Source organism: Arachis hypogaea, chromosome 18, assembly GCF_003086295.3.
Source record: "Arachis hypogaea cultivar Tifrunner chromosome 18, arahy.Tifrunner.gnm2.J5K5, whole genome shotgun sequence".
Lineage (NCBI taxonomy): Eukaryota > Viridiplantae > Streptophyta > Magnoliopsida > Fabales > Fabaceae > Arachis > Arachis hypogaea.
In genome coordinates, this window is record NC_092053.1 from 10,600,733 (window position 1) to 10,624,268 (window position 23,536).

Consider the following 23,536-nt stretch of genomic DNA (forward strand, 5'->3'; position numbering starts at 1 on the left):
ATATTAACAGTCGTTTTAATAAATATACATACTTAAAAAGAAATATATAGTTAATTTGAGAAGAAAAGAAGTATATCGAAGGATGTTAATGTTTCTTCTTTTTGTTTACAATAACACGCGTTTAGTTGGCGGTATAATTTAAATAGTTTAGCTAAAAATTAAAATATACTTTTAAGGAACGTGTTAAAATTATTAGTGAATTTTTTTATAAAAAATATATAAATTTTAAAGTTGTAATATATTTATTAAAAAAATTTAGAAACTTATACTATCCTTAACATATGTCTCAAGAATAGCTAAATTTTAATTTAAATTTCTTCAAATTAAAGTTGCTGTTTATTGTTTAGGACAAATCACTTATTTAAGTTAAGGGGATAAAAAAATTACACGAATAAGCCAAATCAAAAATTGGTTCATGAATCAACCAGTTTATATTTTTATATAGTTCGAATCACCTTAATTTGAACTTCATCTACATGTAATTCGAATCATACCTACACACGCACACACCCACTAATTCGAATCAGGGTGATCTAAATTACACACGTGCACATAGTAATTCGAATTGGACAGATTCAAATTATTCAATTTAAAAAAATTATTAAAAAAATTAAAAAAATATATTTCTCGAGTAATAATTTAAAAATTAAAAAATATATGTATTTTATTTCATCCATTAAAAAAAAGCTAACAAAATATTTAATTACGAGACTTCTTTAAAATATTAATAAGCTATCAATTCGAATTCTATACAATACTTTCTTGTCCATTTTTAATAGCTCATGAATATTTTTTAATAATTTTTTTCAATTATACTACAAAAAAATATTTTATTCTATGCAAAATAATTTTTAAAAAATGGCTTAAAAAATATTAGGAGTACTATGAAAATTTGTAATGTTCTAATGACTTAGGTAAATACATGCATGTACTCAAATTTTAAATAAAATACTCTATATAGTCAATAATAATTTAGAAATTAAAGAAAATATTTTATTCCATACAAAACAATTAAAAATATATTTTATTCCATACAAAGCAATTAAAAAATATATGTTATTCCATACAAAATAATTTTAAAAAATGGCTTAAAAGATGTTATGAGTACTATAAAAATTTGTAATATTCTAGTGATTTAGGTAAATACATGATAAAAATATATTTTTTTTAATTTTTAAATTATTATTGACTATATAGAGTATTTCTTTAATGTCCTAAGTTATTAGGACATTACAAATTTTTATAGTACTCCTAACATCTTTTAAGCCATTTTTTAAATTATTTTGTATAGAATAAAATATTTTTTTGTGGTATAATTTAAATAAATTTATTAAAAAATATTCATGAGCTATCAAGAATGAGCAGAAGAGTATTGTATAGAATTCGAATTGCTCACCATATAATTCGAATCATGTAATATCTCACCATATAATTTAAATAAATTTATTAAAAAAATTTATTAAAAATTATTCATGAACTATTAAAAATGGGCAAGAGAGTATTGTATAGAATTCGAATTGATAACTCATTAATATTGTAAAGAGTCTCGTAATTAAATATTTTGTTAGCTTTTTTTAATGCATGAAATAAAATACATATATTTTTTAATTTTTAAATTATTATTCGAGAAATATATATTTTTAAAATTTTTTAATAATTTTTTTTAAATTGAATAATTCGAATATACCCAATTCGAATTACTATGTACACGTGTCTGTGTGTAATTTTAATCACCCTAATTCGAATTAGTGGGTGTGTGCGTGTATAGATAATTCGAATTAGAGTGATTCGAACTTTATAAAAATGTGAATTGATTGATTCATGAACAAATTTTTAATTTAACTTATTCGTGTAATTTTTTGATCCCCTTAGTTTAAATAAGTAATTTACCCTATTGTTTAATTACATACTATAAAAATTTGATTTGACTATTCAAAATATTTACCTTTTGAAAAAATATAGATAACAATAAAAATATTAAATAATATAAATAATAAATATATCAGATATTTAATTTATTAGATGTATAAATAATTATTTAAATATTAAATTTTAAATAAATAATTTAAAAATAAAATATATTTTTACTTTATTAAACTAATTTTAAAATCTATTATTCACCTTCTTTACAAAAGTATTTATTTACCCAACAAAGTCCTTCATTTTTTTATCCTGCCTATATATCTTGATTTTCTTTTGCATTCAGCGTCTACATATGATTGGACGTTGAATTATTATTCAGACTTTGAAAAAGTTCCTTATTTATGTCCCCACCCAAAGAAGGCCACCATATAAAAGAACTGTTTATATTATTTTGATTGTTGGTTTCCTTTTAATTTTGATAACAGGGGAAATCACCATTATATTATTTATTAATTATTTTAAAAAGAAAAAAAGACACACAAATTTTGTGACGAAGAACCATAAATTTATAAGTCTTAGAGAAAAAAAATTACAAAATTTTAAAAAAATTGCGATGAATTTATAGATTTTTAAAAATAAAAAATAAAAAATATATACTAAATTAGGAGTGTTCATGAATTGAATTTCATCTGTATATTCGCAGTATTTTTATCTAAATTCGATTCAAAAAATTGTGAATAACAAGACTATTGGATCGGATCCAATCCCACACTAATAGGATCGGATTGTAAATTTTGTGTAGGTATTCTGCATATTTGCGTATCCGAAAAATCAAGAAATAAATAAGTAAATATTCTTTTTATATTTTATTTCAACTAATAATTATCATATATGTTGTATTATTTTAATTTATTATTTAAGAAATATATGCTTAATATTATTTTAAGAGTAAACATATTTAAAAGAATAGAAAAAATGAATTTTATTGATATTTTTTAATAAAAATAATCTTTTAAAATATTTTTGTATTTTGCATATATATCCGATATCCGATTCAATCCGATAATTTTAGTGCAGATCGGATCAGAATTTTGGCCATATCCAATCCGATTCGATCTACGTTCACTCCTATACTAAATATACACTAAAATTAATTTTTAAAATCAGTTATAACTACAGAATACATATTAAAATATAAATATTTATTAAAAATAAATTAAATAATATATATATTGGCTGAAATAATTATAAGTTACTAATAAAAAAATAATATGCATTATGCCTCCTATTATTATTATTATTATTATTATTATTATTATTATTATATAGTCGCCAAAAAAATATTGTGTTATGTGCCGCCGAAATTGGTTGGTGGCTATACACCTATACCTAATTAAATGATCCATTCTTTGACATTTGGTTGAGGATGAGAGGAAGAATAAATTCCTTTGCTCTCCCAAATATAAGATTAATTAATTAATTTTTTTTAAATCGTCTACAGTATCTTTTAACTTAATAGGTTAATGATTTATTGTATATACAAAATAGAATTAAAACTTTCAATATTTTTGTTTAAACAAATGAATGAGTTAATCACACTACCAATCAAAGTTCATTTAATTAATATTTTTTTTTGGACCTGATTTAATTAATATTTTTTTAATCACATGTTTAGCAGATTTGCATGTTTCTTTTTTTTCCAGGGCCTATTATTTTTGGATCCTTTGGTAGTGACGATCTTTGAGTTGGGCTATGGTGGAGAGTAATGGGCCATTTCAGAATCAACAATAATTCATTGTGGGGACAAAAATAGTCAAATAGTAATCCTAAGAAGTAACAATCCGATCCAACAGAGAAGAGAGTAAAAAAATGAAGTTGCTGATGCCATTATCATCGTCTTCATCATCATTGGTTACTACTCCTACTACTACTAGGGCCTTTCTATGCAAATGTCCTCTTTCGAAGCCGAAGTTTCAATCTTGGAACCGAACCCACGCTAACGGAGCATCAACACGCCAGCTACAGTTCTCTCACATGGGGGAAGCTGTTAAAGAAGAAGAAGAAGAACGTGCTGCTATCTCCTTGGAGGAGTGGCGGGCCTGGGGCACAACCTCCCCCGTTCCATCCATGGTTTCTCAAATTGTTAATGATTTGAAGCTTTTGGAGAAACACGTCGATGCTCGCATGAGCTTTGGTGGCAATGGTGGAAAGTTGCAGGTTTTTTTTTTATTATTTTATTTGAATCTCTTTGGATTTTTCTTATCTTAGCCGTGTCTTCTTTATGTTATTACTAGAAAGAATGTCTCAGTTCTATTCTATGGCTAATGATTTAATCATATGAATACCTGTAAGTAGTGTGTAGAAAATACTATACCATTACCACAAGATGCTCGAGTTCAATTCCCAATTTTTTAAAAAAGGGATCTTTCTCATAATGAGGATCAGCTACATGAATTCAAGATTCAGACTATGCCATGGAGTCCTTCCTGAAATTTTCAATTTAGAGTAATTAAGATGAAGGACTTTTAGTTATAAATCCGCCTATAGTCTTGCTAGTTACAAAATTTTCATAAACTTGTTTACAGCAGTTACCAAATACTGCTTAGCAATAATAACTTGTACCTCCATTTGTCACATGATACATTATGATTACAATCTGATCACTGGAGATTTGGATGCTATGTGATGATTCAGGGGGATTTTAGGGTACAAGAAGATAAGAAACATCGAGCGACCTATCAGGCATTAGGTGATTCTGAAAAGAAGCTCCAGTTTTATTCAGCCAGACAAATAGCCTGTCGTGTGCTTGGAAGCAGGGGTTACCTCTGTCAGAAGGTTTAATTTGAAGTGGTTTGAGCAAGGTATTGCCGAATGATGGTGATATGCCTTGGGCATCTGCTCTTATGGATTATTGTTTAATTTTGTAGTGCTGGCTTCCTGTGGAAGAGGATTGTATGTGTTCAAGAATCAATTCCTGCTCCCTCTGGCCCGGAATAAAATTTTGGTTGTATATGCATCCCAAGGTTTAGATATTACTCGTTTCTGTTATGGTTCTCTGTTGTGTTATCTGCATTTCTCTTGAATCAGTTACTTGTACATGCAGGATTTCTTACGACAGAACAACACTGGTAAGCTGTTGTGGCAAGTGTTTGGTGTTGACGCTGCAAACTTGTGCCTTTTTGGCATTCCTGAACATGAAGAAATCATGTGGAATGCATTTAAACTGGCAGGTATATCAATTTCTGTAGCTTGGCAGTACCTATGAAGAAATCATCAGAATACATATCGTTGCATTTATTATTTCTACATTTTCTTTCGTCAAATGTTTCTTTGAATGCTTAAATATGTATACATAAAGGAACACAATATTCTTTATCAAATATGGAGAGGGTAAATGGTTATGTTCCTAGTTTCATTTCAAATGGATCCTTATTATGGTAGTATGTTTAAGCTGCATTCCTATCATCAATTAAGATATTAGGGCGTGATTTAATTTAGTTATTCTTCCTTGATATTTTGGATCTACATGCTCTTGGGCTCATTATATATAAATCTGAAGATTAGATTTGGGTTTACCTTAATTCAGGAAAAAGTAAGGTATGGTGCCTTTATCCCAACAAGAGCTCAGTTTTAAAATCAGTTCAAGATGCATTTGGTGAGGAGCTGGTCACAAACTATGAAGTCACAGCAGCAAAGGTTTTACTCTTCTAACATTATGATGATAATTGTATTTTTCTCTGTTGGCTTACAAATATACGAATGGTACTAGCAATTGTGCTTGTGAGGAGAATGCTGTGTAATTAATGAAACATGAAGCAATACTTAGTTTGGTTAATTTCTTTTATGATATTTTATATTCATTAGTTACGATTGATACCTAAGCAATGACAACAACAAATGGATTCTTGATTTGATGAGAATATTGTTGCTATTTAGGTCAACAACCTTTGTAAACTAAATATCATTTGTTCATGTTGCCTCAAGATTTCGATATAGAGTTCCTTGTTTTCATGTTGTGCAACAAGGTAACAGTCTTCTTTTGATTGTGAAGGATTCAAAAATAGACACAACACTGCATTTTATTTTGATTGATGGGACATGGAGCAATTCTGCAGCTATGTTTAGGCGTCTTCAGGTAATAACTGGAGGGTTTCGTTTTCTTTTTCTTCTGTTTATACATTATATTTGCAACTTTTCACATGAGTCTGCTTAGGCAGGACAAAGTTTTCCCGGTAGTATTGCTGGTTTTGGATGAACGACAAATACGATCGCAGCTAGCTTTGGAAAAAATGAAAAATAACAAAAATAAAAAAATATAACATGTTAGGTATTATTAGATTATAGAACAGCTTGAGTTTTCAGAACAGTGCCTCCCTTGACGACCAACGATTGTTAGATACCAAGGGATCATAAAATCGTATTCTATTGTATGTTCAGATGTTCTAGTTCTCTTAGACATGCCAAGAGGCTACCAGATGCAAGTTCGAGGGGCCTACTTTAACAATTTACGAGTATAAGATAATATCGTCTTATTTGGCTAGTTCTGCACCAAACTGCTTTCAATGATTTTATTTAGGGTCAGTTAAGGTAGGTTTGGAAGTTATCATTGGGGCACAAAGATAGAGATAGTGAGACAATGGAGATAGAAGCTATGCTTGGAATGAGTTAACTGTTTTCAATCATGTTTGCACCTCACTGATGTGAAGTTTTTAATTTCAACAGGATCAAGCAAAATCAGTTTGGGGAGATGAGGACCTTGCTTGTATATCCTTAAATCCTGGTGCATCTGCCATGCATAAACTTAGGTAATGAAACTTCAAATTAGCGAAACCTGTGCTGTCGCTACCTCTTTTTTAATTCCCCGTAAAATTCATTCTTTCCTATGGCTATCTATGGCAGGCCCCAACCATCTTGGGATCGGACTTGTACGGCTGCAGCAGCTGTTGGCCTGCTCTTAGAGCTCCAACTTCTTCCCCAGTTTAGCTCCATTGGGTTGGATACACAGGCAGAAGCAGTGGAACATGCTTTAACCGAACTGTTAGAAGCCCTCACAACTCGACGTGTTCGCATGGGGAGGTCCATAACGCGGAAAGTGAGGCAAACCAACATCCGTTAGAGAATATAACCAGTTTGTTTCTGACAACTTATACAGCTAATCTATGCAGTTTTTGCCATGAGAGAGTTCGTTAACAATGTACATATTGGCTGAATGAGATGACTTCATGAACGTTTGATACAATTTTTGTTTGGAGTTTTAAATTTCAGCTCAAAATATGAACTGGAATTGTTTCTTGTAGTCCATGGAATGTATCATTTTTGGGAAAATTTGATATGAGGACTTTTCTATTTTGTTTCCCATGGAATGTATGTGTTTTATATGGACTTTTCTAGTTGCTTAAGCGAACTTATTATATACTTCTGGTCATTTTTATTTTTTGGTTTTTGTCATCATAATTTCGATTTTAAGATACCTTAATGTGCACTTTGTGTGGAGTTCTAATTTCAAATTAGCAACAGTTTTCCATATATGAGTTACTAGAATGCATTATAACAATCTGAACCTTAAAAAAAAAGAAAGGAAAAAAAGAAAGTAAAACACAAAAAACTGCATAGATAAAGTTAGTTTTATACTTTTATGTAAACAATTTTTTGTAGTTAAATTCAAGTAATCAATAAATACTAAAATATAAATAATAATAGTTTCGGTTATTTATGAGTTTATCACTAGTTATTAAAAAAAATTCGTCATATTCACATTGTTATCATCACTTGTTATTTATCTATTTATAGATAAATATTTATTATAATTATATAAATGAATATCCCCAATTGGAATCAAAGTTGGCTTGAAACATACGAGGCCAACAAATTGGACAAAATAACTAATTTTGATTTGTCCTCAAACTGATATAACCGCCATTGTCACCTAACTCCACAACACGCTTTCTGCAGATTTAAATTATGTATCATTCTTCTTCCTCACAACACACAATACAAAGAATCAGATATAGAAAATGGCTTCATCAAATGCCTTATTCTCTTACATTCTCTGCTTCTTCATTCTCATTGTCACATTGGCATCTACTTCTTCCGCTTCCAATTCTGGTAAGTTCTTTTCCTCCAAACACCGCCATTGTTACACGCATGCATGCATGCCACATTCTCTTATGTTGTGACATTCACATGTTTGATTTCAGGGGTATCAACTACAACTGTCCGTTCCCTCCTTCAGGCCAAGACAGGTAGCATTTCTTTACTTTTGTTTAATCTGTGGACATAAAGTGACTGATTTTTTAGAAATTATGAATTCCATTTTAAGCTTATTATCTTACAAAATAAAACAATAAATGCATGTCACGCTCCTCTCTTTTTTAACTCATATATTTTAGATGATTTTTAAATAGTGAATTTGAAAATTAATTACTTTAGTTATTTGTGTAAAACTCCTTTGCATTGAATGTTACATAAAAATTAAATTCACGAAACATAATGTGTGAATAATAGAGGCAAATGCAAAAGTGTTGTCACTGTGAAATCTATACATTTTTCTCTTGTCTCGTAAATTAAGGAAAACAAAAATACTATTTGTACATTAAAATTAGCCACTAAAATCAGCTAATATATGTGCAGTTTAATTTATTTTCAATGTGTATTTGTATTTCAACATGTATTTTATACTGATGGCTGATTTTGGTAGTTGATTTTGGTGTATACGTATCGTAGTGAAAAATGTTTTCCCTTAGACTCCCAAAAATGTTGTACTATATGTCCTGCTCTCGAATTTTGGCATCGTTCTCACTCTAATAATCAAAATTTGAAGATTTATTGCCGAGAAGTCAAAACACACTAAAGATAAAATAAAGATATTAAATCTTATTAGATATGAAATATACAGAAATGACACATCACAGTTTAATCTAATTAAAACTACCATTGATTTTACTATCCGAAACATATAATGCAGCTTGCAAAGTTGACATGGAGAAGCTGAACTACACAATAATCACAAGCCAGTGCAAGGGGCCACATTATCCACCAAAGATTTGTTGCAATGCTCTAAAGCAATTGGCATGCCCAATCTCAAAGGAGATCAATGATGAGGGAAGTGATTGTGCTCAAGTCATGTTTAGCTACATTAACATTCATGGAAAATACCCTCCTGGCCTCTTTGCTAATCAATGCAAAGAAGAATCTGAAGGTCTTAACTGTGAAAATGTAGTATATCCTCCTTCTCCTTCTACATCTTTTAGCTCTCCCAAACTTTCTCATCATGCTTCTCACCCTATCATCTTGCTCTTCTCTGTTGCTGCTTTCTTAGGAGGCTTCTTGTTCCATTGGTTCTAAACATGTATGTATATATCATCAATTTGAAATCAAAGTCTCTTGTACCATATTAGAGAGCATGTTTGAGTGAAGAATAATAAGGTTCCATCTCTCATATTTAATGCTGCTGAATTGGATAGTTTGCAACCAAAATTACATTGAAAGTGAAAATTATATTTCAGTTAACATCAAGTATTTTTTTTTTAAATTAATTTATTTATCTTAAATTTCAAACTCTAAAACATATACTTTTAACCTTAATTCTAAATTATAAACCTAAATACTAAAGTTGATTAATGTTAGCTATTAAAAATTAAATTTCTGTATTTTTCATAAATAAATTACTTTACCTAAGGATCAGTAGTTGTAATCAAATGAATTTTACAAAGACAAAATAAAAAACACACACTAAAAGTTCCTGTATGTTATTGAAATATGCCTGGACTTTATTTATTTATTTTTTTAATGTTATTAGCTAATCATTTTAATTGAAGTTTATATACTTTTGCAATGGCATGTATATCCAATTAGATCATGCCCTTTTTTAATTAAGCGATGATGATGTAGAGTGTGGGGTTTAGACTTGACAATTGCTGACATTAGCATATACATACATGACTCCAATATAATGCAAATTGAAGAAGTAGTGGGGTTAATTAGAATAAGCACTTATCCGAATTTCTCTATTGATCTCGCTCTCATGTTTATCCTCTTCGATTTTGACCAAAAGCACAATATTAAATTTCCTCCTGTATGGTACTAGATATGGACGAAGAAAGTTATTAGTACAAATAATACAATGATTGACTAAAAATCAGAAAATAAATAAATGAACGATTCGCCAAATAAAATAAAATAACGAAGAATCCAATTGTGGTCTGCGGAGAGGTATATACATATGGTCAAAACTCAAAAATGAAACCCAAGCCCTGATTAGTCAATTGGCTAACCAACTTGCCATTGGTCCTTACAAGTTACAATTGAATAATTGACTGCCACCATTCCAGTAACAAATTATTGAACCACCGCCGTACCCATGATTTCTTCGTAAATTTTAAATAAAATTGTCTTTATATATATATATATATATATATATATATATATATATATATATATATATATATATATTAGTAAGGCAATTATTATGATATTCTTAGAAAATTAGCCAGGGGTAAATGTTTTCTTATATATATTATTGTATAATAAATGTAATTGTAAATATATTTAATATATGAAATAATTTTATAAATATTTTATTTGAATATAAATAATCATGTTTGAATTAAACTCTAAACAATTAACTCATATTATTTCTATTCTCATATTATAAAACATGAGAAATATTTTGTGTAATTCTAGATTTATATTTAATGTGCATTCTAAAAACTTATTTTTATTTAAATATGTTAAAAATGTGTAAAACATATTTATTATATACAATAACATATATAGTTTAATTTTCATGCAATAACGGTGTAAAACATTTTACACAGTCGCGCAATCACAACTGTTTTTTTAGATGACTATTCACGCGGTCAATATAAAAGATAGTTATTTTTATTAATGTGGCGTTACAAAATTGGATGCACGTGCACGTGTAAAGACAGTGTATCAAAATTAAATTTTAATATATGTACTGGATGCCTCCGGTACGGGTTGAGAGATGGATCGGAAACTTGGGGGTCGAGCGGATGCCGGATTGTTTGACTGGAGAAATGGGGGGTGGTACTTGCAAAGACACTCCAACGCTCAAGTCATAATGGATCTGAGAGGTATATGGTGTGTGGAGTGAATGGCGTACCTGAAGGGGCAGGGGCTCCCCTTTATATAGGTGATGGTGATTATCTTATCTTATCTTATTCGGCTAAGATAAGGGAAGTATTTGATTGTCAGTTAGAAGCTCTAGTGGGCCGGTTCTGAACTTTCCAGAAGGGTGGAGCGGGTCAGACCCAGGTAACCGGGTTCGGAGACCGTTTCAGATGTGGGATCCGTGGCCCGGATCCGTAACAGTTGCCCCCGCAGCGGGAGAGCGAGCGGGGTCGGTCTCTGTCGCTGGAGGATATGGTTTTGGCTGTTGGTGGCCTTCTTTGGTTTGTCGGAGCGGAGTTCCAGGTCGACGGATCTTGCGGGGGGTCGGCGCGTCAGCCCTGAGTTTTGCGGTTCAGCAGAGGTTCGTCTTCTTTGGAGTTTGGGTCGTTCGATTGACGCGAACTTTCTTTATTCCTGCGCCTATTTCACTTTTTTGGGCGTGCTGTCAGTTGCGTTTTTCAAAGGGTGCATTTATTATGAGGGGATGCTTGGTTTGCTTTCCAATTTTGCCCCTATGTGCGTTGTTTACTTCCAGGGCTATTTTCGTCCTTTTCCAGTTTTGAAACCGTTTTGATTTTTTGCCTTTTCTTCCCTCCTTTATTTCATTTCTCAGTTTTTGCTCTCCTTTGTGGACTTTACTTTCTTCCTTCTGGTCTTTTCTCTGTGTTGTTATTGTCGCGCTTCTGCTTCATTGCTGTCGTTCCTCTGCCGCCGTGCTTCTGCTTCCTATTCAGGCGCCTTTCAAGTTTTTCTTGAATTATCAGGTCGGTGTTCTCTCTTCTTTTTTTCTTTATGTTCTGCTTTACTTGCTTCCCTTGTTTTTGTGTATTTTTGGCTGTTGTTCTCTAGTGTGTTTTGGGTAGAGGTATTGGTTTTGTCTTTTGAAGGGGCTGAGCACTACTGCGTGGATTGTAGTGAGTAGTAGGTTTTTGGCTGTCTTTCCTGTTTTTGCGTAGTTTTGTTAGGCTTGACAGTGGTGCTCCTCCCTGTTTTAGGTATGAATCGGCAGAGGAATGAGGGTGTGGGTGCTCCAATAACTCCCTCTAGGGGTGTTCCCTCCTGTTACGCATGGGTGACCAGCGACGTTTGGGGCGTTCCGTCGCGGATGACGGAAACGGATCTCCAGAGGCTCCGTGATCAGGGGGCGATTTGTGGGGGTGGTGATGCTGAGCATCTCTACGAGCTCGTCCTCCCCGATGCCGATGAGAGGGTTTGTTATTTGAACCTTGATTCTCCGACCGTTCCGGACTAGATGTGGGTCTATGAATCAATGTTCACCCGTCTCGGTGTGCGGTTCCCCTTTTCGCCCTTTGTTCAGGCGCTGCTGAGTCGGTGTTCCGTGGTGCCGTCCCAGCTTCATCCGAACAGTTGGGTGGCTGTTCGTACTTTTGAGCTTGTCTGTGAATATCTTGAGCTTCCGGTTTCCGTTCCTGTTTTCCTCTTCCTCTTCTTGTGCACTCTTCCGACCAAGGAGGGGAAGCATAAGAAAGGGTATATGTCGTTTAAGGCTCAACCCCATCGACGTATATTCGGGTTGTTTGAGGACTCCTTTCATGGATTCAAAAGGGAATATTTCAAGGTGCATCCTGTTCGAGGACATCATCCGTTTTGGTTAACGATGGAAGGTGAACGTCGGTTCCCGACCTATTGGAACTTTGGTGTCGGGCCGTCGGTGTTGACGAGAGATACCTATGATGGCTTATCTCTGGAGGACAAGGATATTTCCAGCGTCCTCTGGCATTTGTTTGGGGAATGACCATTGAATCCTCGGGACATCATGGGGGATTCCGTGGCCTGCCGGTCATATATTGGTGTGTTTTTTTTTGTTGGCGTTTTTCCGAGTTTGGGACTTATACTTTTTCCTTTTCTTTCTTTCAGTTGAGATGGCTGGTGGTTTGACTTCACCGGCGAGACTCAAGGTTGCTATGGATCAGGAGGAGGTGTCGTCGGCTTCTCCTTCCACCCCTTTGTCCCATCCAGCTGCGGACTCCCGGGTTGTTTCGCATGAGGTGATCTCGGCTGGGGCGAGGGTTGATGCTCAGGCTTCCTCGGGTCCTGTGATCTCGCCCGAGGAGGAAGTAATTGTGGTCTCGGCAGCTGAGGCTTCTCGGAAGCGGAAGAAGCCCGAGGAGATCAGCAGTGAGAACCTGGAGGAGGAGGGTGTTGTTCCTTCCATGATGGATCGACGCTTTGTTACTTCGGCTTTCATTGACCAGCATCTAATACCCGGTACTGAGGGGTTCTTTGATGAATGTGACGTGGCCTTTCAGGCTAAGTCGGTGTATTGCTCCCTCCTCCGATCTGCGGTTATTGTTCGGAAGGCTGAGCTCGTGATGGCCCAAGTTGGCCTTCTGGACAAGAAGTTGCATCATTCTCAGGCCGAGGTGGCCAAGCTGAAGGAGCAACTTTAGGTTGCAGAGGTGGCTAGAGAGAAGGTCGTGAAGTCGTCCGAGGAGGCCGGGGCTGAGATCCTCCGTCTTTCCGAGGTCGAGATTTCGCTTTTGTCTCAGTTGGGGGGGGAGCGGAAGAGGGCTTCCGACGCTGATTCCCAGGCTGCTGTACTCCTTTCTGAGGTAAATTCCTTGAAAGCTGAAGTTGCGGGGTCAAAGGCCGAGGTGGAGGCGCTGAAGAAGGAGAAGACGGAGCTTCTTGCGGATGTGAAGGAGGCGGCAGCGGCAGCCGAGAAGACGATGAGGGCTCAGGCTCAGGCTCAGGTGCTCGCCCCAGGTGCCGACGTGTCCGTCATGGGGGCGTTCAGGGTTGTTCAGGATGGTCACATATTGGATCTTTGAGTAGGCTTTCTTGATTTTTGATTTGCTGATTTCATGACTTGTAATTTTTTGAGATTTGGCTGGCCGTGTGGCCGTGTTATGTCTTTAGATTGTTGACTTTTAGATGACTGGGCCGGTCGGGCCGTTTTATTTTTATTGAGCCGTGTTTGTTGACTCTTAGATTTTTTCGAATTCTTGCAAGCCGTTTGTGTTGGCTTTCGTTATCCGTTCCTGAGTCGTTGTGACTTAGGATGTCGGTAGGCCGTTTAGTCGTGTGTGTGTGTGTGGATATCCATTTTTTAGGCCTCGAGGGTGACCGGTCCTCGATGTTGGCCGTTTGTTCTTTGCCATTATGAAAGTGTAGGGAGAAGCGGGGTGGGTGTATTAAAGGAATTTTATTAAATTGGGCCTCGTTAAAACCCTCCGACTTGGGGGGGGGGGAAGAGTGCCCGAAGATAACACTTACGAAAAATTAAAACAAAAGGAGGATAAAATAGAAGAATAAGTAAAAAGAGGAACTTGAAGGTAGGGGATGAGTCTACGCGTAATATCGTCGCAAGTTGGCGGCGTTCCAGGTCCTCGGGATCTCGGCGCTGTTGAGTCTTTCGAGCTTGTATGCTCCTTTCCTACTGCTGCCTTGATTCTGTATGGGCCTTCCCAGTTGGGGGTGAGTTTCCCTTCTCCGGGGGTGGGGGAGCCGATGTCGTTCCGTCGTAGGACGAGGTCATTGGGTGCGAACTCCCGTCGGATTATGCCGCAGTTATATCTCAGGTCGATTCTTTGCATTAAGGCTAACTTTCGCATATGGGCTATGCTTCTCACCTCTTCTGTGAGGTCCCGTTCTGCCTCTTCGTCGTTATCTCTGATTGTTCTCCTGGGGCTTGGGTCTCCTACCTCTACTGGGATAATGGCTTCTATGACGTATGTCAGACGGAACGGGATTTCCCCTGTGGAGGTCTGGGGTGTAGTTCGGTATGACCAGAGGACTGATCCGAGTTCATCGGCCCATAGCCTTTTGGCCCCGTTTAGTCGTTTCTTGAGTCCCTTAACTATTATTATCTTGTTTGCGAACTCCACCTGTCCGTTTGTCTGGGGGTGTTCTACTGAGCTGAAACGGTGGGATATGTGCAGCCCTTCCAGGAATTCTCGAAAATTTTTGTCGGTAAATTGGGTTCCATTGTCTGAGATTACGATCTCGGGGATCTCGAACCCGGTTATTGTGTGTCTCCAGAAAAACTTTCGGCATTGGGTTGCCGTGATGGAGGCCAAGGGTTCGGCCTCGATCCATTTGGTGTAGTAATCTATGGCGACGATGAGATATCGGAGTTGTCCGGGTGTCGTGGGAAAAGGGCCGACAAGGTCGACGCCCCATGTTCCGAATGGCCGTTCTGCTGTTATGACGTTGAGCTGGTGTGGGGCGGCTTGGTGGAAGTCGGCATGTATCTAGCATTTTCTGTAATTCTTTACCAGTTGCATGGAGTCCTTGATAACCGATGGCCAGAAGTATCCATCCCGGACAACTTTTTGGGCTAGGGTTTTGCCCCCGATGTGATGCCGGCAGCAGTTTTCATGGATTTCACAGAGTATGTACTCCGTGTCCCCGGCCTCGACACACTTGAGTAGGGGCTGCGAGAATCCTCGTTTATACAGTTGTCCTGTTACGACGGTGTAGTTGGCGGCTTCCCTTTTTATCCGATTTGCTTCTTTAGGGTCCTCGGGTAGTACTCCATTGAAGAGGTATTGTAGGATAGGGGAGGTCTATGATTCCGGGTCAGAGATCGGTAGAACGGTGTCGGTCGCGGTTGATACGGATGGTGTAACACCCTCACTACCAGAATGTCACGCTTCCGGCTGCGCCACTCTGATAGCAAGAAGTATTACGACTACTTTATATACTAAATATTAAAATAGGAGCCTGTGACTCGAAACCGTATCGCTGATTTCTTTGAAAACCGGAAATAAATACTTCATCTTAAGAAAAGCACATGCAGGCATAGATTCATAGACTATACTCCTTACATAATATCTCATAATATAATACACATAGAAAACATACAACTCCTATCCCTCTTACAAAACTTGAAATAACAAAGGTGAGGGAAGAAAATAATCTAATTAATACAACGTATAAATCAAACCCAGCATAACTCTTCATAATGCATCATCCGATTCCTGAAACGATAAAGCTGTAGGGGAGTGAGAACCTAACCACATGGTCTCACCACGGAGTTTCAAAGTTGTCATAAGAAGATATTTAATAAGAAAACTGTTTTTAATCTCAGTGATTATCATTGCCTTATGAATCTTTTAAAAAACCAATAGATAATTGTTCAAAACCTTTTTCAAAGAAATGATGTTTAATCTTTCAGAAATCCAAACATTTCCTTTCTTATAAGAAAAACCCATTCAGAAACCCAACCACGCAATCAAACAACACAATCATTCAGTACCAAAGTTCATTCTGAAATGTAGCACGCCAGGACAAACACAAGCAAGACAGACAAGGAAAACACAGGTTTAGGTAGCAGTTACAGCAAGTAGTTCAAGTAGCAGTTAAGAACAGTTTAGCAATTAGGCAAACCAAAACAAGATCAAACCCAAGCAAAGCATACAAATGCATATGATGCATGCCTGTCCTATGGCTGATGAGGCTCATCTGTCGGTTATCCAGCCAACCCGACAAGTCTGAATTGTCCTTAGACTGTCCCCCGACGTGCATCCCCAAGAGTCTATGCATAGCTTTTTCTCAAATAATCAATATTGCTCAATGGGGGTAACATTCCCGGGAATTTATATAGTGCCCGGTCACACTTACGTCGTAGGGTCAACAGAGTATCGAGTTTTCAACCTGGTACACGTGGTGGCAAGCCACGGCACTTAATCCAGGGAACCTCGTATCTCAGATATTTCAAATTCATAAGCCATATAAATAATTCAAAGATCATATTTCAACATTCTCAACATCATAATCATTCGTCAATCCAAATCTCATTTCCAAATTCATTCAAAAACCATATTTCAAGGAAAATCCTCATCAATCCTCATCATCCTTCTTTCCATCCCGTTCATTATAAATCACAAAACATATAATGTTTAAAAACAAATCTTTTTAAATAATTACTTCAAATGAAACTTCCAATCTTATAAAATTTTGACAGCATCTCCTCTAAAACTCGGACTTTGCCACCCTTTCTGGGTCCCAACAAAACCATTTCTCAAACTCCTTTCAACTCAATTTCAAAATCAGAACAATTTTAATATCTCAAACCATTTTCAATTTAAATTCATTTTTCTACAAATCAAGCTCATTTCCAACCTTATAACCCTTTCCAGATTCCAATTCATTTCCAACAAAGTCAACTAACATTTTCTCAAACACTTTTCATCATTTTCAAACCCAAGTCATTCACAAATCTCAAATCGTTTTCCGAAGTCAAACTAATTCTAACATCAAATCCTTTTTCAATTCTCAAATTATACTTAATAAACATTCGAATCAGAATTTCAAATTAATCTTTTATTCACTATCTCAATATCAACTCAATATCCAGAACTAGCCACAGACAAGTAAGCAATCACATTCATTCAAGGCAGTTCAGTTCAACCCATAAGACTCCATAATCACCAAAAATATTTACTTGCCTAAATATCAATTTATAACAACTCTTAAAAAGAAAAATAAGTTTTAATAAAAACGCCCCTACCTCGCAAAACCACTAACCAAACGCGTTGGAGAATTCCTTTTTCCTCATTCCGAAATCGAACAGCATTGACTCCGACTATTTCCCGCAGCCGTATAGCCCAAAAAGCACCCTTCACAACAAAACTCGACCCTGAGATATTAAAGTCGCGTAAAACTCAGAAACATATAATTGAATACTAACGCGAGGGTTTCAAGACAGAAACACTTACTGTACTAAGAGAATGAAACAACGGCAGTGGCATTAGCTACACTGAAAACTCTCCGCAACAACACCATCAAACACGGCTCTATAGTTACAATGGTTTAACCCTGAAACGTGAATACCCAAAACCCTCAACAAGCATATAACAACACTAACAATAAGGATTTTAGTTAGGAATTCACTACAGTTATGGAAAAACAGAAGGATGGGGCGGCATCACCCATAACTCTAGTAGCAGCAACAGCAACTTTGGGAGGAAATTCAATAGAAGTTGAAGCAAATGTAAGGATAAAATAGAACACATCATCAAAGGAGCAATAATCAGAATGTTGGTTGTAGAACAAAACTAATCTTACCAAAAGAATTACGGGAAGGGAGCAGCATTAATCAGGACAAGAGCAACGTCAATTCCAATGATACTCCAGTAACAGCGACATTAGTAATCCTCACAGCGATAATCAAGGTTGCAACAAAATAGAGAGTTCAAATTCAATGGAATCGGAAATGGAAATGAATTCAATGGAATTGGAAATAGAGATAGCTTACAATAAAATAATGAAGCAGCAACAACAGGGTTTTCGAGCAGCCCCAGTGGCCACTTTTAGTGACGACGACAGCAGTTAGAACAACGGTGGCAATAGCAAGAATTTGGCGGTGGCGGCTCTGACAACGACAACAAGGTGCGGCGGTGACTGCATAACCAAGCAGACCTAGGCTTTAGTGGCGGATTCCGGTGGCGGCGGCGGCGTTCTCCGGCGGTAAAGGTGTGGCCAGAAGCTTCAGAGGCGGTGGATCTGACAAGGATGACGACGACGACAAGGCTCGGGCTAGGCGGGCCGGCGGCGACGGGTCAGACACGCGTCTCCTCTCCTTGCGGTTCTGGCGGTGGTGACGGCTTGGTGACGACGAAAGCTACTTCCACCTCGCGCTCAGTCATCTCAACGGTGACTGGGCAAGGCGCGGCGACGGCGGCGGTCTTCACGCCTGCAACCGTGACGACGATGGTGACACTCCTCTCTCTCCTGAGCTCTCTCTCTCTCTCTCTTCGCGGCTTCGATTCCTTCGGCGACGCGATGGCGGCAACCGTGGGCTCCTCGCCGACGCCGTTCCTCCCCCACTCTCCTCTTCTTCTCCCTGTCCGCTTCTCTTTCTCTCTTCTTCACCCCCTTTCCCTTCCTTTCTTGTTTCCCCGTTCCTTATTTTCCCTTTCTGAAAGGTGTGTGTGTTTAGATTAGGTTAGGTTTAGGAATTGTATAATTAGGGTAAAATTAGGTTTAGATAGAATTAGGATTAGGTTAGATATTTTTATTAAAATTTTAGGTATAGTAATGTAATTTTATAAAATAAATAAAAAGTAGGATAATAATAAGAATCAAATTAAATATAAAGTATTTATCTTTAAAAATATCTTCTAATTAATAATCTTTAAATAATTTTCGGTTAAATACCAATTTAGTGAAAATTAGAGATAAGTAAATTAATCCTCCTTTGTTTATAAAATAAGGTTAAAATCTACATATTAAAATTAAGGCATATGAATTGCTCATTATTTTTCAATTATGAAAATTTTAAGTAATAAATAAGAGTTTATTCAATTTTTATATAAAAATATCTAAACTGTAGTCTTAAATAAATATAATACATCATAATAATTTATTAATAACTTTTAAAAATTTATGGATCTTACAGATGGCGTTCTGTCGACTTCCTGAATTAATGACCGGTTACCTTGTCCTGGCTTGGTGCTGGCTAGTTTTGAGAGTAGGTCTGCTCTTGCATTTTGTTCCCTGGGAACGTGTTGTATGGTCACATGATCGAATTCTTCCTTTAGCTTATTTACCTTGGTGAGGTATTGTTGGAGCAGGGGGTCTCGTGTTTGGTAGTCTTCGTTCACTTGGGAGCTGACTACTTGTGAGTCGCTGCATATTTCCAAGGTTTTTGCCCCGACCTCTTTGGCTAGGGTTAAGCCGGCTAAGAGAGCCTCGTATTCTGCTTGATTGTTGGAGACTGGGAACTCGTACCGAACGGATTGTTCGATTACGACCTCGTTTTGGCTTTTGAGTATCACTCTGGCTCCCTCAGAAGTGATGTTGGATGAGCCGTCTACGTGTAGCTTCCAAGTTTCGGCGGTGGGGTTTCCTGGTGTCATCTCGGCGATGAAATCTGCCAGAGCCTGTGCTTTGATCGCGATCCGGGGTTCGAATATTATCTGGAACTGGGATAGTTCGATGGACCATGCTAACATTCTTCCCGCTAGGTCAGGATTATGCAGGACTTGTCTGACTGCTTGGTCAGTTCGAACTGTAATGGGGTGAGCCTGGAAGTATTGGCGAAGGCGTCGGGAAGCTATGAGGAGTGCGAAGGCGAGCTTCTCGAGGCGAGAGTAGCGTGATTCCGTGTCTTGGAAGACTTTGCTTACGAAGTAAATAGGCCGCTGAGCTTTGTTTTCATCTTCTCGGACTATTACTGCGGCCAGTGCTCCTTCCGTTATGGATAGGTATAGGTAGAGGATCTCCCCTGTTTGGGGTTTGGCGAGAACGGGGGGTTCCGCCAGTACTGCTTTGAAGTGTTGGAATGCCTTTTCGCATTCTGTATCCCATTTGAAGGGGGTTCCTTTCTTTATAAGTTTGAAGAAGGGGATTGCTTTCTGGGCCGACACGCCGAGAAAACGAGATAGGACGGTCAGCCGGCCGGTCAGTTTCTGGATGTATTTGAGGTTTTTTGGACTTGCCATTTCGAGTATGGCTTTACACTTTTCGGGATTTACCTCTACCCCGCGTTGTGTGATCATGAACTCCAAGAATTTTCCTGCTTCCATCCCGAATGCACATTTTGTCGGGTTAAGGCGCATTTGGTGCCTCCTCAGAGTATCCATTACGAGCTCGAGGTCGCTAATGAGCTGTTCGCCAGATTCGGTCTTCGTGAGCATGTCATCTATGTAAACTTCTAGCTTGTTCCCGGATAGGCCTTGGAAGATTTTGTTGACGAGCCTTTGGTAAGTGGCTCCGGCGTTTTTAAGGCCAAAGGGCATGACTGTGTAGCAGTACGTGCCGTCGGGAGTGATGAAGGCCGTCTTCTCCTCGTCAGGTTGGTGCACGGGTATCTGGTTGTACCCAGAATACGCGTCCATGAAGCTGAGATATTGGTGGCTGGATGCGGCGTCTACCAGCCCGTCGATATTTGGTAAGGGGAAGGCGTCTTTTGGGCAGGCTTTATTTAGGTCCGTGTAGTCGACGCACATCCGTCACTTCCCATTAGCTTTTTTTACTAACACGACGTTAGCCAGCCAGGTCGTATAGGGCAGTTCCCTGATAAAGCCCGTTTCGAGGAGGCCTTTAACCTGTTTTTTTACCTCGGCTGCTCGGTCAGGGGACATTTTTCATCTCCTCTGTGCCACGGGCCTTGGGATCTACGGCTAGTTGGTGAGACATTAGGTCGGGATCTATTCCTGGCATATCGGCGGGTGTGAATGCGAACAAGTCTCTGCTTTGTCTTAGGAGGCGTGAGAGATCTTCTTTAAGATCATATGGGAGGTTCCTGTTGATGAAAGTGTGATCTTCTTTGGCTTGCCCTATTTGCAGTTTCTCCAAGTCTCCTTCTGGTTCCGGCCTAGGTTGTCTGTCTTGTTGGGCATCCAGGTCGGCTAGGAATATGCTAGGCTGGTGTTGTCGCATTCTACTGCGATTTCCCAGTCTCCGTGGATGGTTCCGATGGAGCCGTCTTCTGCTGTGAACTTCATGAGAAGGTACTTGGTGAAGATGACGGCAGAGAGATCGTTGATTATTTTTCTTCCGAGGATGACGTTGTAGGCGGTGGAGTCTTTGAGAACCACAAATTCGGATAGGATTGTCTTCCTTTGGTTTCCCGTCCCTATGGTGAGGGGAAGGACGATGGAAACGTCTGGTTTGAGAAAGTTGTCTCCGAGCCAGTGACTCCATTGCGGTGTGTCTGTATGTTGTCGTTGCGGAGTCCGAGCTTGTTGAAGGCTCCTCTAAAAAGGATGTTAGAGTCTGCTCCTGTATCCACCAGTATTCTTCTGACTAGCCTGGTCCCAATCTTTGCCGAGATGACAAATGGGGCATCTTCTGCCGAGGTGCCGTGTTGGCAGTCATCAGGAGAAAATGTTATCGCCTTACCGGTGGAGGTGGTTGGGGTTTGGTTTCTGACTGCCAAGACCTTGAGATCCTTCTTGTGTGCTGATTTTGATTTACCCGGGGTGTCTTTGCCTGTGATGATGTTTACGATTATGTTGGGGTTTGTCTTTGGACTTTCCCTGGGGGTTGTCTCTACGTCCTCGGGTTGCGTCCTTCTCTTTCTGGTGATCTGTCTCTTTCTGCACGTTTTGGTTCCCTGATAATTTTGGCGAACTCAGAGAGTGTGCCGTCTCTTATTACTTGTTCGAGAGCGTCTTTTAAGTCGAAACAGTCTTGTGTCCTATGTCCATAACCTCGGTGCAGTATAGGGTTTTGTTACCGTTGATTCTTTCCTTGAGTTGTCGGGCCTTCAAGAGGATACCCCGGTCTGCTGGTATATCTCGGTGATCGGAGCCGTCATGGGGTGTAGTTAGAGAATTTTCTGACTCTGGGAGATCATTTATGTTTGCTGGTTTGGGGTGTTCCTTCTGGTTTTCTCTTGTTGGGGGGGTTATGTCGAGGTGCTGTGTTGCCGTGCTGTGCGTTGCCGTGCTGCCGTTTATTGGCTGCTACGACTTAGCTTACCTCTTCGTCGTTTATATACTCTTTTGCGACGCCCTGGATCTCGTGCATGGTCCATACCGATCTAGTGGTGAGGTGCTTCCGGAAGTCTTCATTCATGAGTCCATTGGTTAGGCAGAGGCTTGCGACTGAATCTGTGAGACCGTCGACCATTAAGCACTCGTCGTTGAATCGGTCAAGATATTTTCTCGTGGACTCGTCGTGTCTCTGGGTAACTCCCAGCAAGCTGATGGCATGTTTGGCTTTGGTGATTCTGGTGGTGAATTGGGCCATGAATTTCTGCGAAATATCGTGGAAGTCGGTTATGGATCCGTTGGGAAGGGCGTTGAAACATTTAATCGCGGGTCCAGCTAGGGTCACTGGGAAGGCCCTGCATCGAACCGCGTCGAGGGCCCCTTCTAGGTTCATTCTAGCCTCGAAGGCCATTAGGTGTTCCTGGGGGTCCTTGGTTCCATCATACTTCATGTCCGTGGGTTTGTCAAAACCCTTGGGGAGTTTTGCTTTCAGGATTCTTTCAGTGAAGGGAGTAGCTCCCATGATTACATAGTCATTTCTTGTGCGTTTGGCTTCTTGATGTCGTCGGTCATCGTCGGTGTCGTGTCGAGGACTCGGGTCGCGAGAGACGCTACGGTTGTGCCTCTTGCCGTTTCGCCGTTCGGGCGACCTGTCGTGTCTTCTGGCGCTCGCGCCGTGCTGATGTCCTAGGTCGCGAGAGTCGCTACGATCGTTTCTCCTGTTGTGTCGCCGTTCGAGCGACCTGCTGTGTCTAGCTTCATGACGGGATCTTGATCGGGAGGTCGCGTGGCTTCCGTCCTCGATGTGGTATTTTTCCTTAGCTGGGACTCGTCCCTCGAATTCTTGTACTCGAAGACAGAGGTCTTGGATTATCTGAGATGCTTTTTCTCCCAGGTTTTCGACGATCGGTATTTCGGGATCGTTCTCCTTGTTGTGTGCCGGGGTCTGGTGAATAGTGCTTGCTATCCTTCCATGGGGTGTGGTCTCTTGGTGTTCGGGGGTTGGGTTCCTCGTTCGGGAGTTATCACGGTGGCTCGGGGATTGCTCCTCGAAGGTGTCTGCCATTCTGCGACGATGTTGCAAGTCCCCACAGACGGCGCCAATGTACTGGATGCCTCCGGTACGGGTTGAGAGA

General features: G+C 38.6%; 2 protein-coding genes and 1 long non-coding RNA gene across 3 annotated transcripts; 2 read left to right on the forward strand and 1 right to left on the reverse strand.

Moving 5' to 3' along the window:
• Positions 1-3,699: 3,699 nt before the first annotated feature.
• LOC112772095 (uncharacterized) lies at positions 3,700-7,276 on the forward strand. The gene is made up of 8 exons (XM_025816973.3): positions 3,700-4,080; positions 4,558-4,698; positions 4,791-4,886; positions 4,967-5,093; positions 5,450-5,559; positions 5,915-5,998; positions 6,586-6,668; positions 6,763-7,276. Exons 1-8 carry the CDS (start codon positions 3,733-3,735, stop codon positions 6,977-6,979), a joined length of 1,206 nt encoding a protein of 401 aa, XP_025672758.1. The 5' UTR covers positions 3,700-3,732; the 3' UTR covers positions 6,980-7,276.
• A 524-nt stretch (positions 7,277-7,800) lies between these two features.
• On the forward strand, positions 7,801-9,318 carry LOC112771842 (GPI-anchored protein LLG2-like). The gene is made up of 3 exons (XM_025816662.3): positions 7,801-7,968; positions 8,061-8,105; positions 8,828-9,318. Exons 1-3 carry the CDS (start codon positions 7,878-7,880, stop codon positions 9,205-9,207), a joined length of 516 nt encoding a protein of 171 aa, XP_025672447.1. The 5' UTR covers positions 7,801-7,877; the 3' UTR covers positions 9,208-9,318.
• A 6,388-nt stretch (positions 9,319-15,706) lies between these two features.
• Positions 15,707-17,761, reverse strand: LOC112772659 (uncharacterized). Its single transcript, XR_003187591.2, has 3 exons — positions 17,679-17,761; positions 17,471-17,599; positions 15,707-15,952 (listed from the first exon to the last, which is right to left on the reverse strand). It is a non-coding gene; the product is annotated as an uncharacterized lncRNA (long non-coding RNA).
• Between the last annotated feature and the right edge of the window lie 5,775 nt (positions 17,762-23,536).

Bases quoted from the DNA above. Each gene is read 5' to 3' on its own strand.
- LOC112772095 (XM_025816973.3), top strand. From the start codon at position 3,733: ATGAAGTTGCTGATGCCATTATCATCGTCTTCATCATCATTGGTTACT. The intron at 4,699-4,790 runs GTTTAATTTGAA...TTAATTTTGTAG, and splicing joins GGGGTTACCTCTGTCAGAAG to TGCTGGCTTCCTGTGGAAGA. The intron at 5,560-5,914 runs GTTTTACTCTTC...TTGATTGTGAAG, and splicing joins ATGAAGTCACAGCAGCAAAG to GATTCAAAAATAGACACAAC.
- LOC112771842 (XM_025816662.3), top strand. From the start codon at position 7,878: ATGGCTTCATCAAATGCCTTATTCTCTTACATTCTCTGCTTCTTCATT. The intron at 7,969-8,060 runs GTAAGTTCTTTT...GTTTGATTTCAG, and splicing joins TTCTTCCGCTTCCAATTCTG to GGGTATCAACTACAACTGTC. The intron at 8,106-8,827 runs GTAGCATTTCTT...CATATAATGCAG, and splicing joins CCTCCTTCAGGCCAAGACAG to CTTGCAAAGTTGACATGGAG.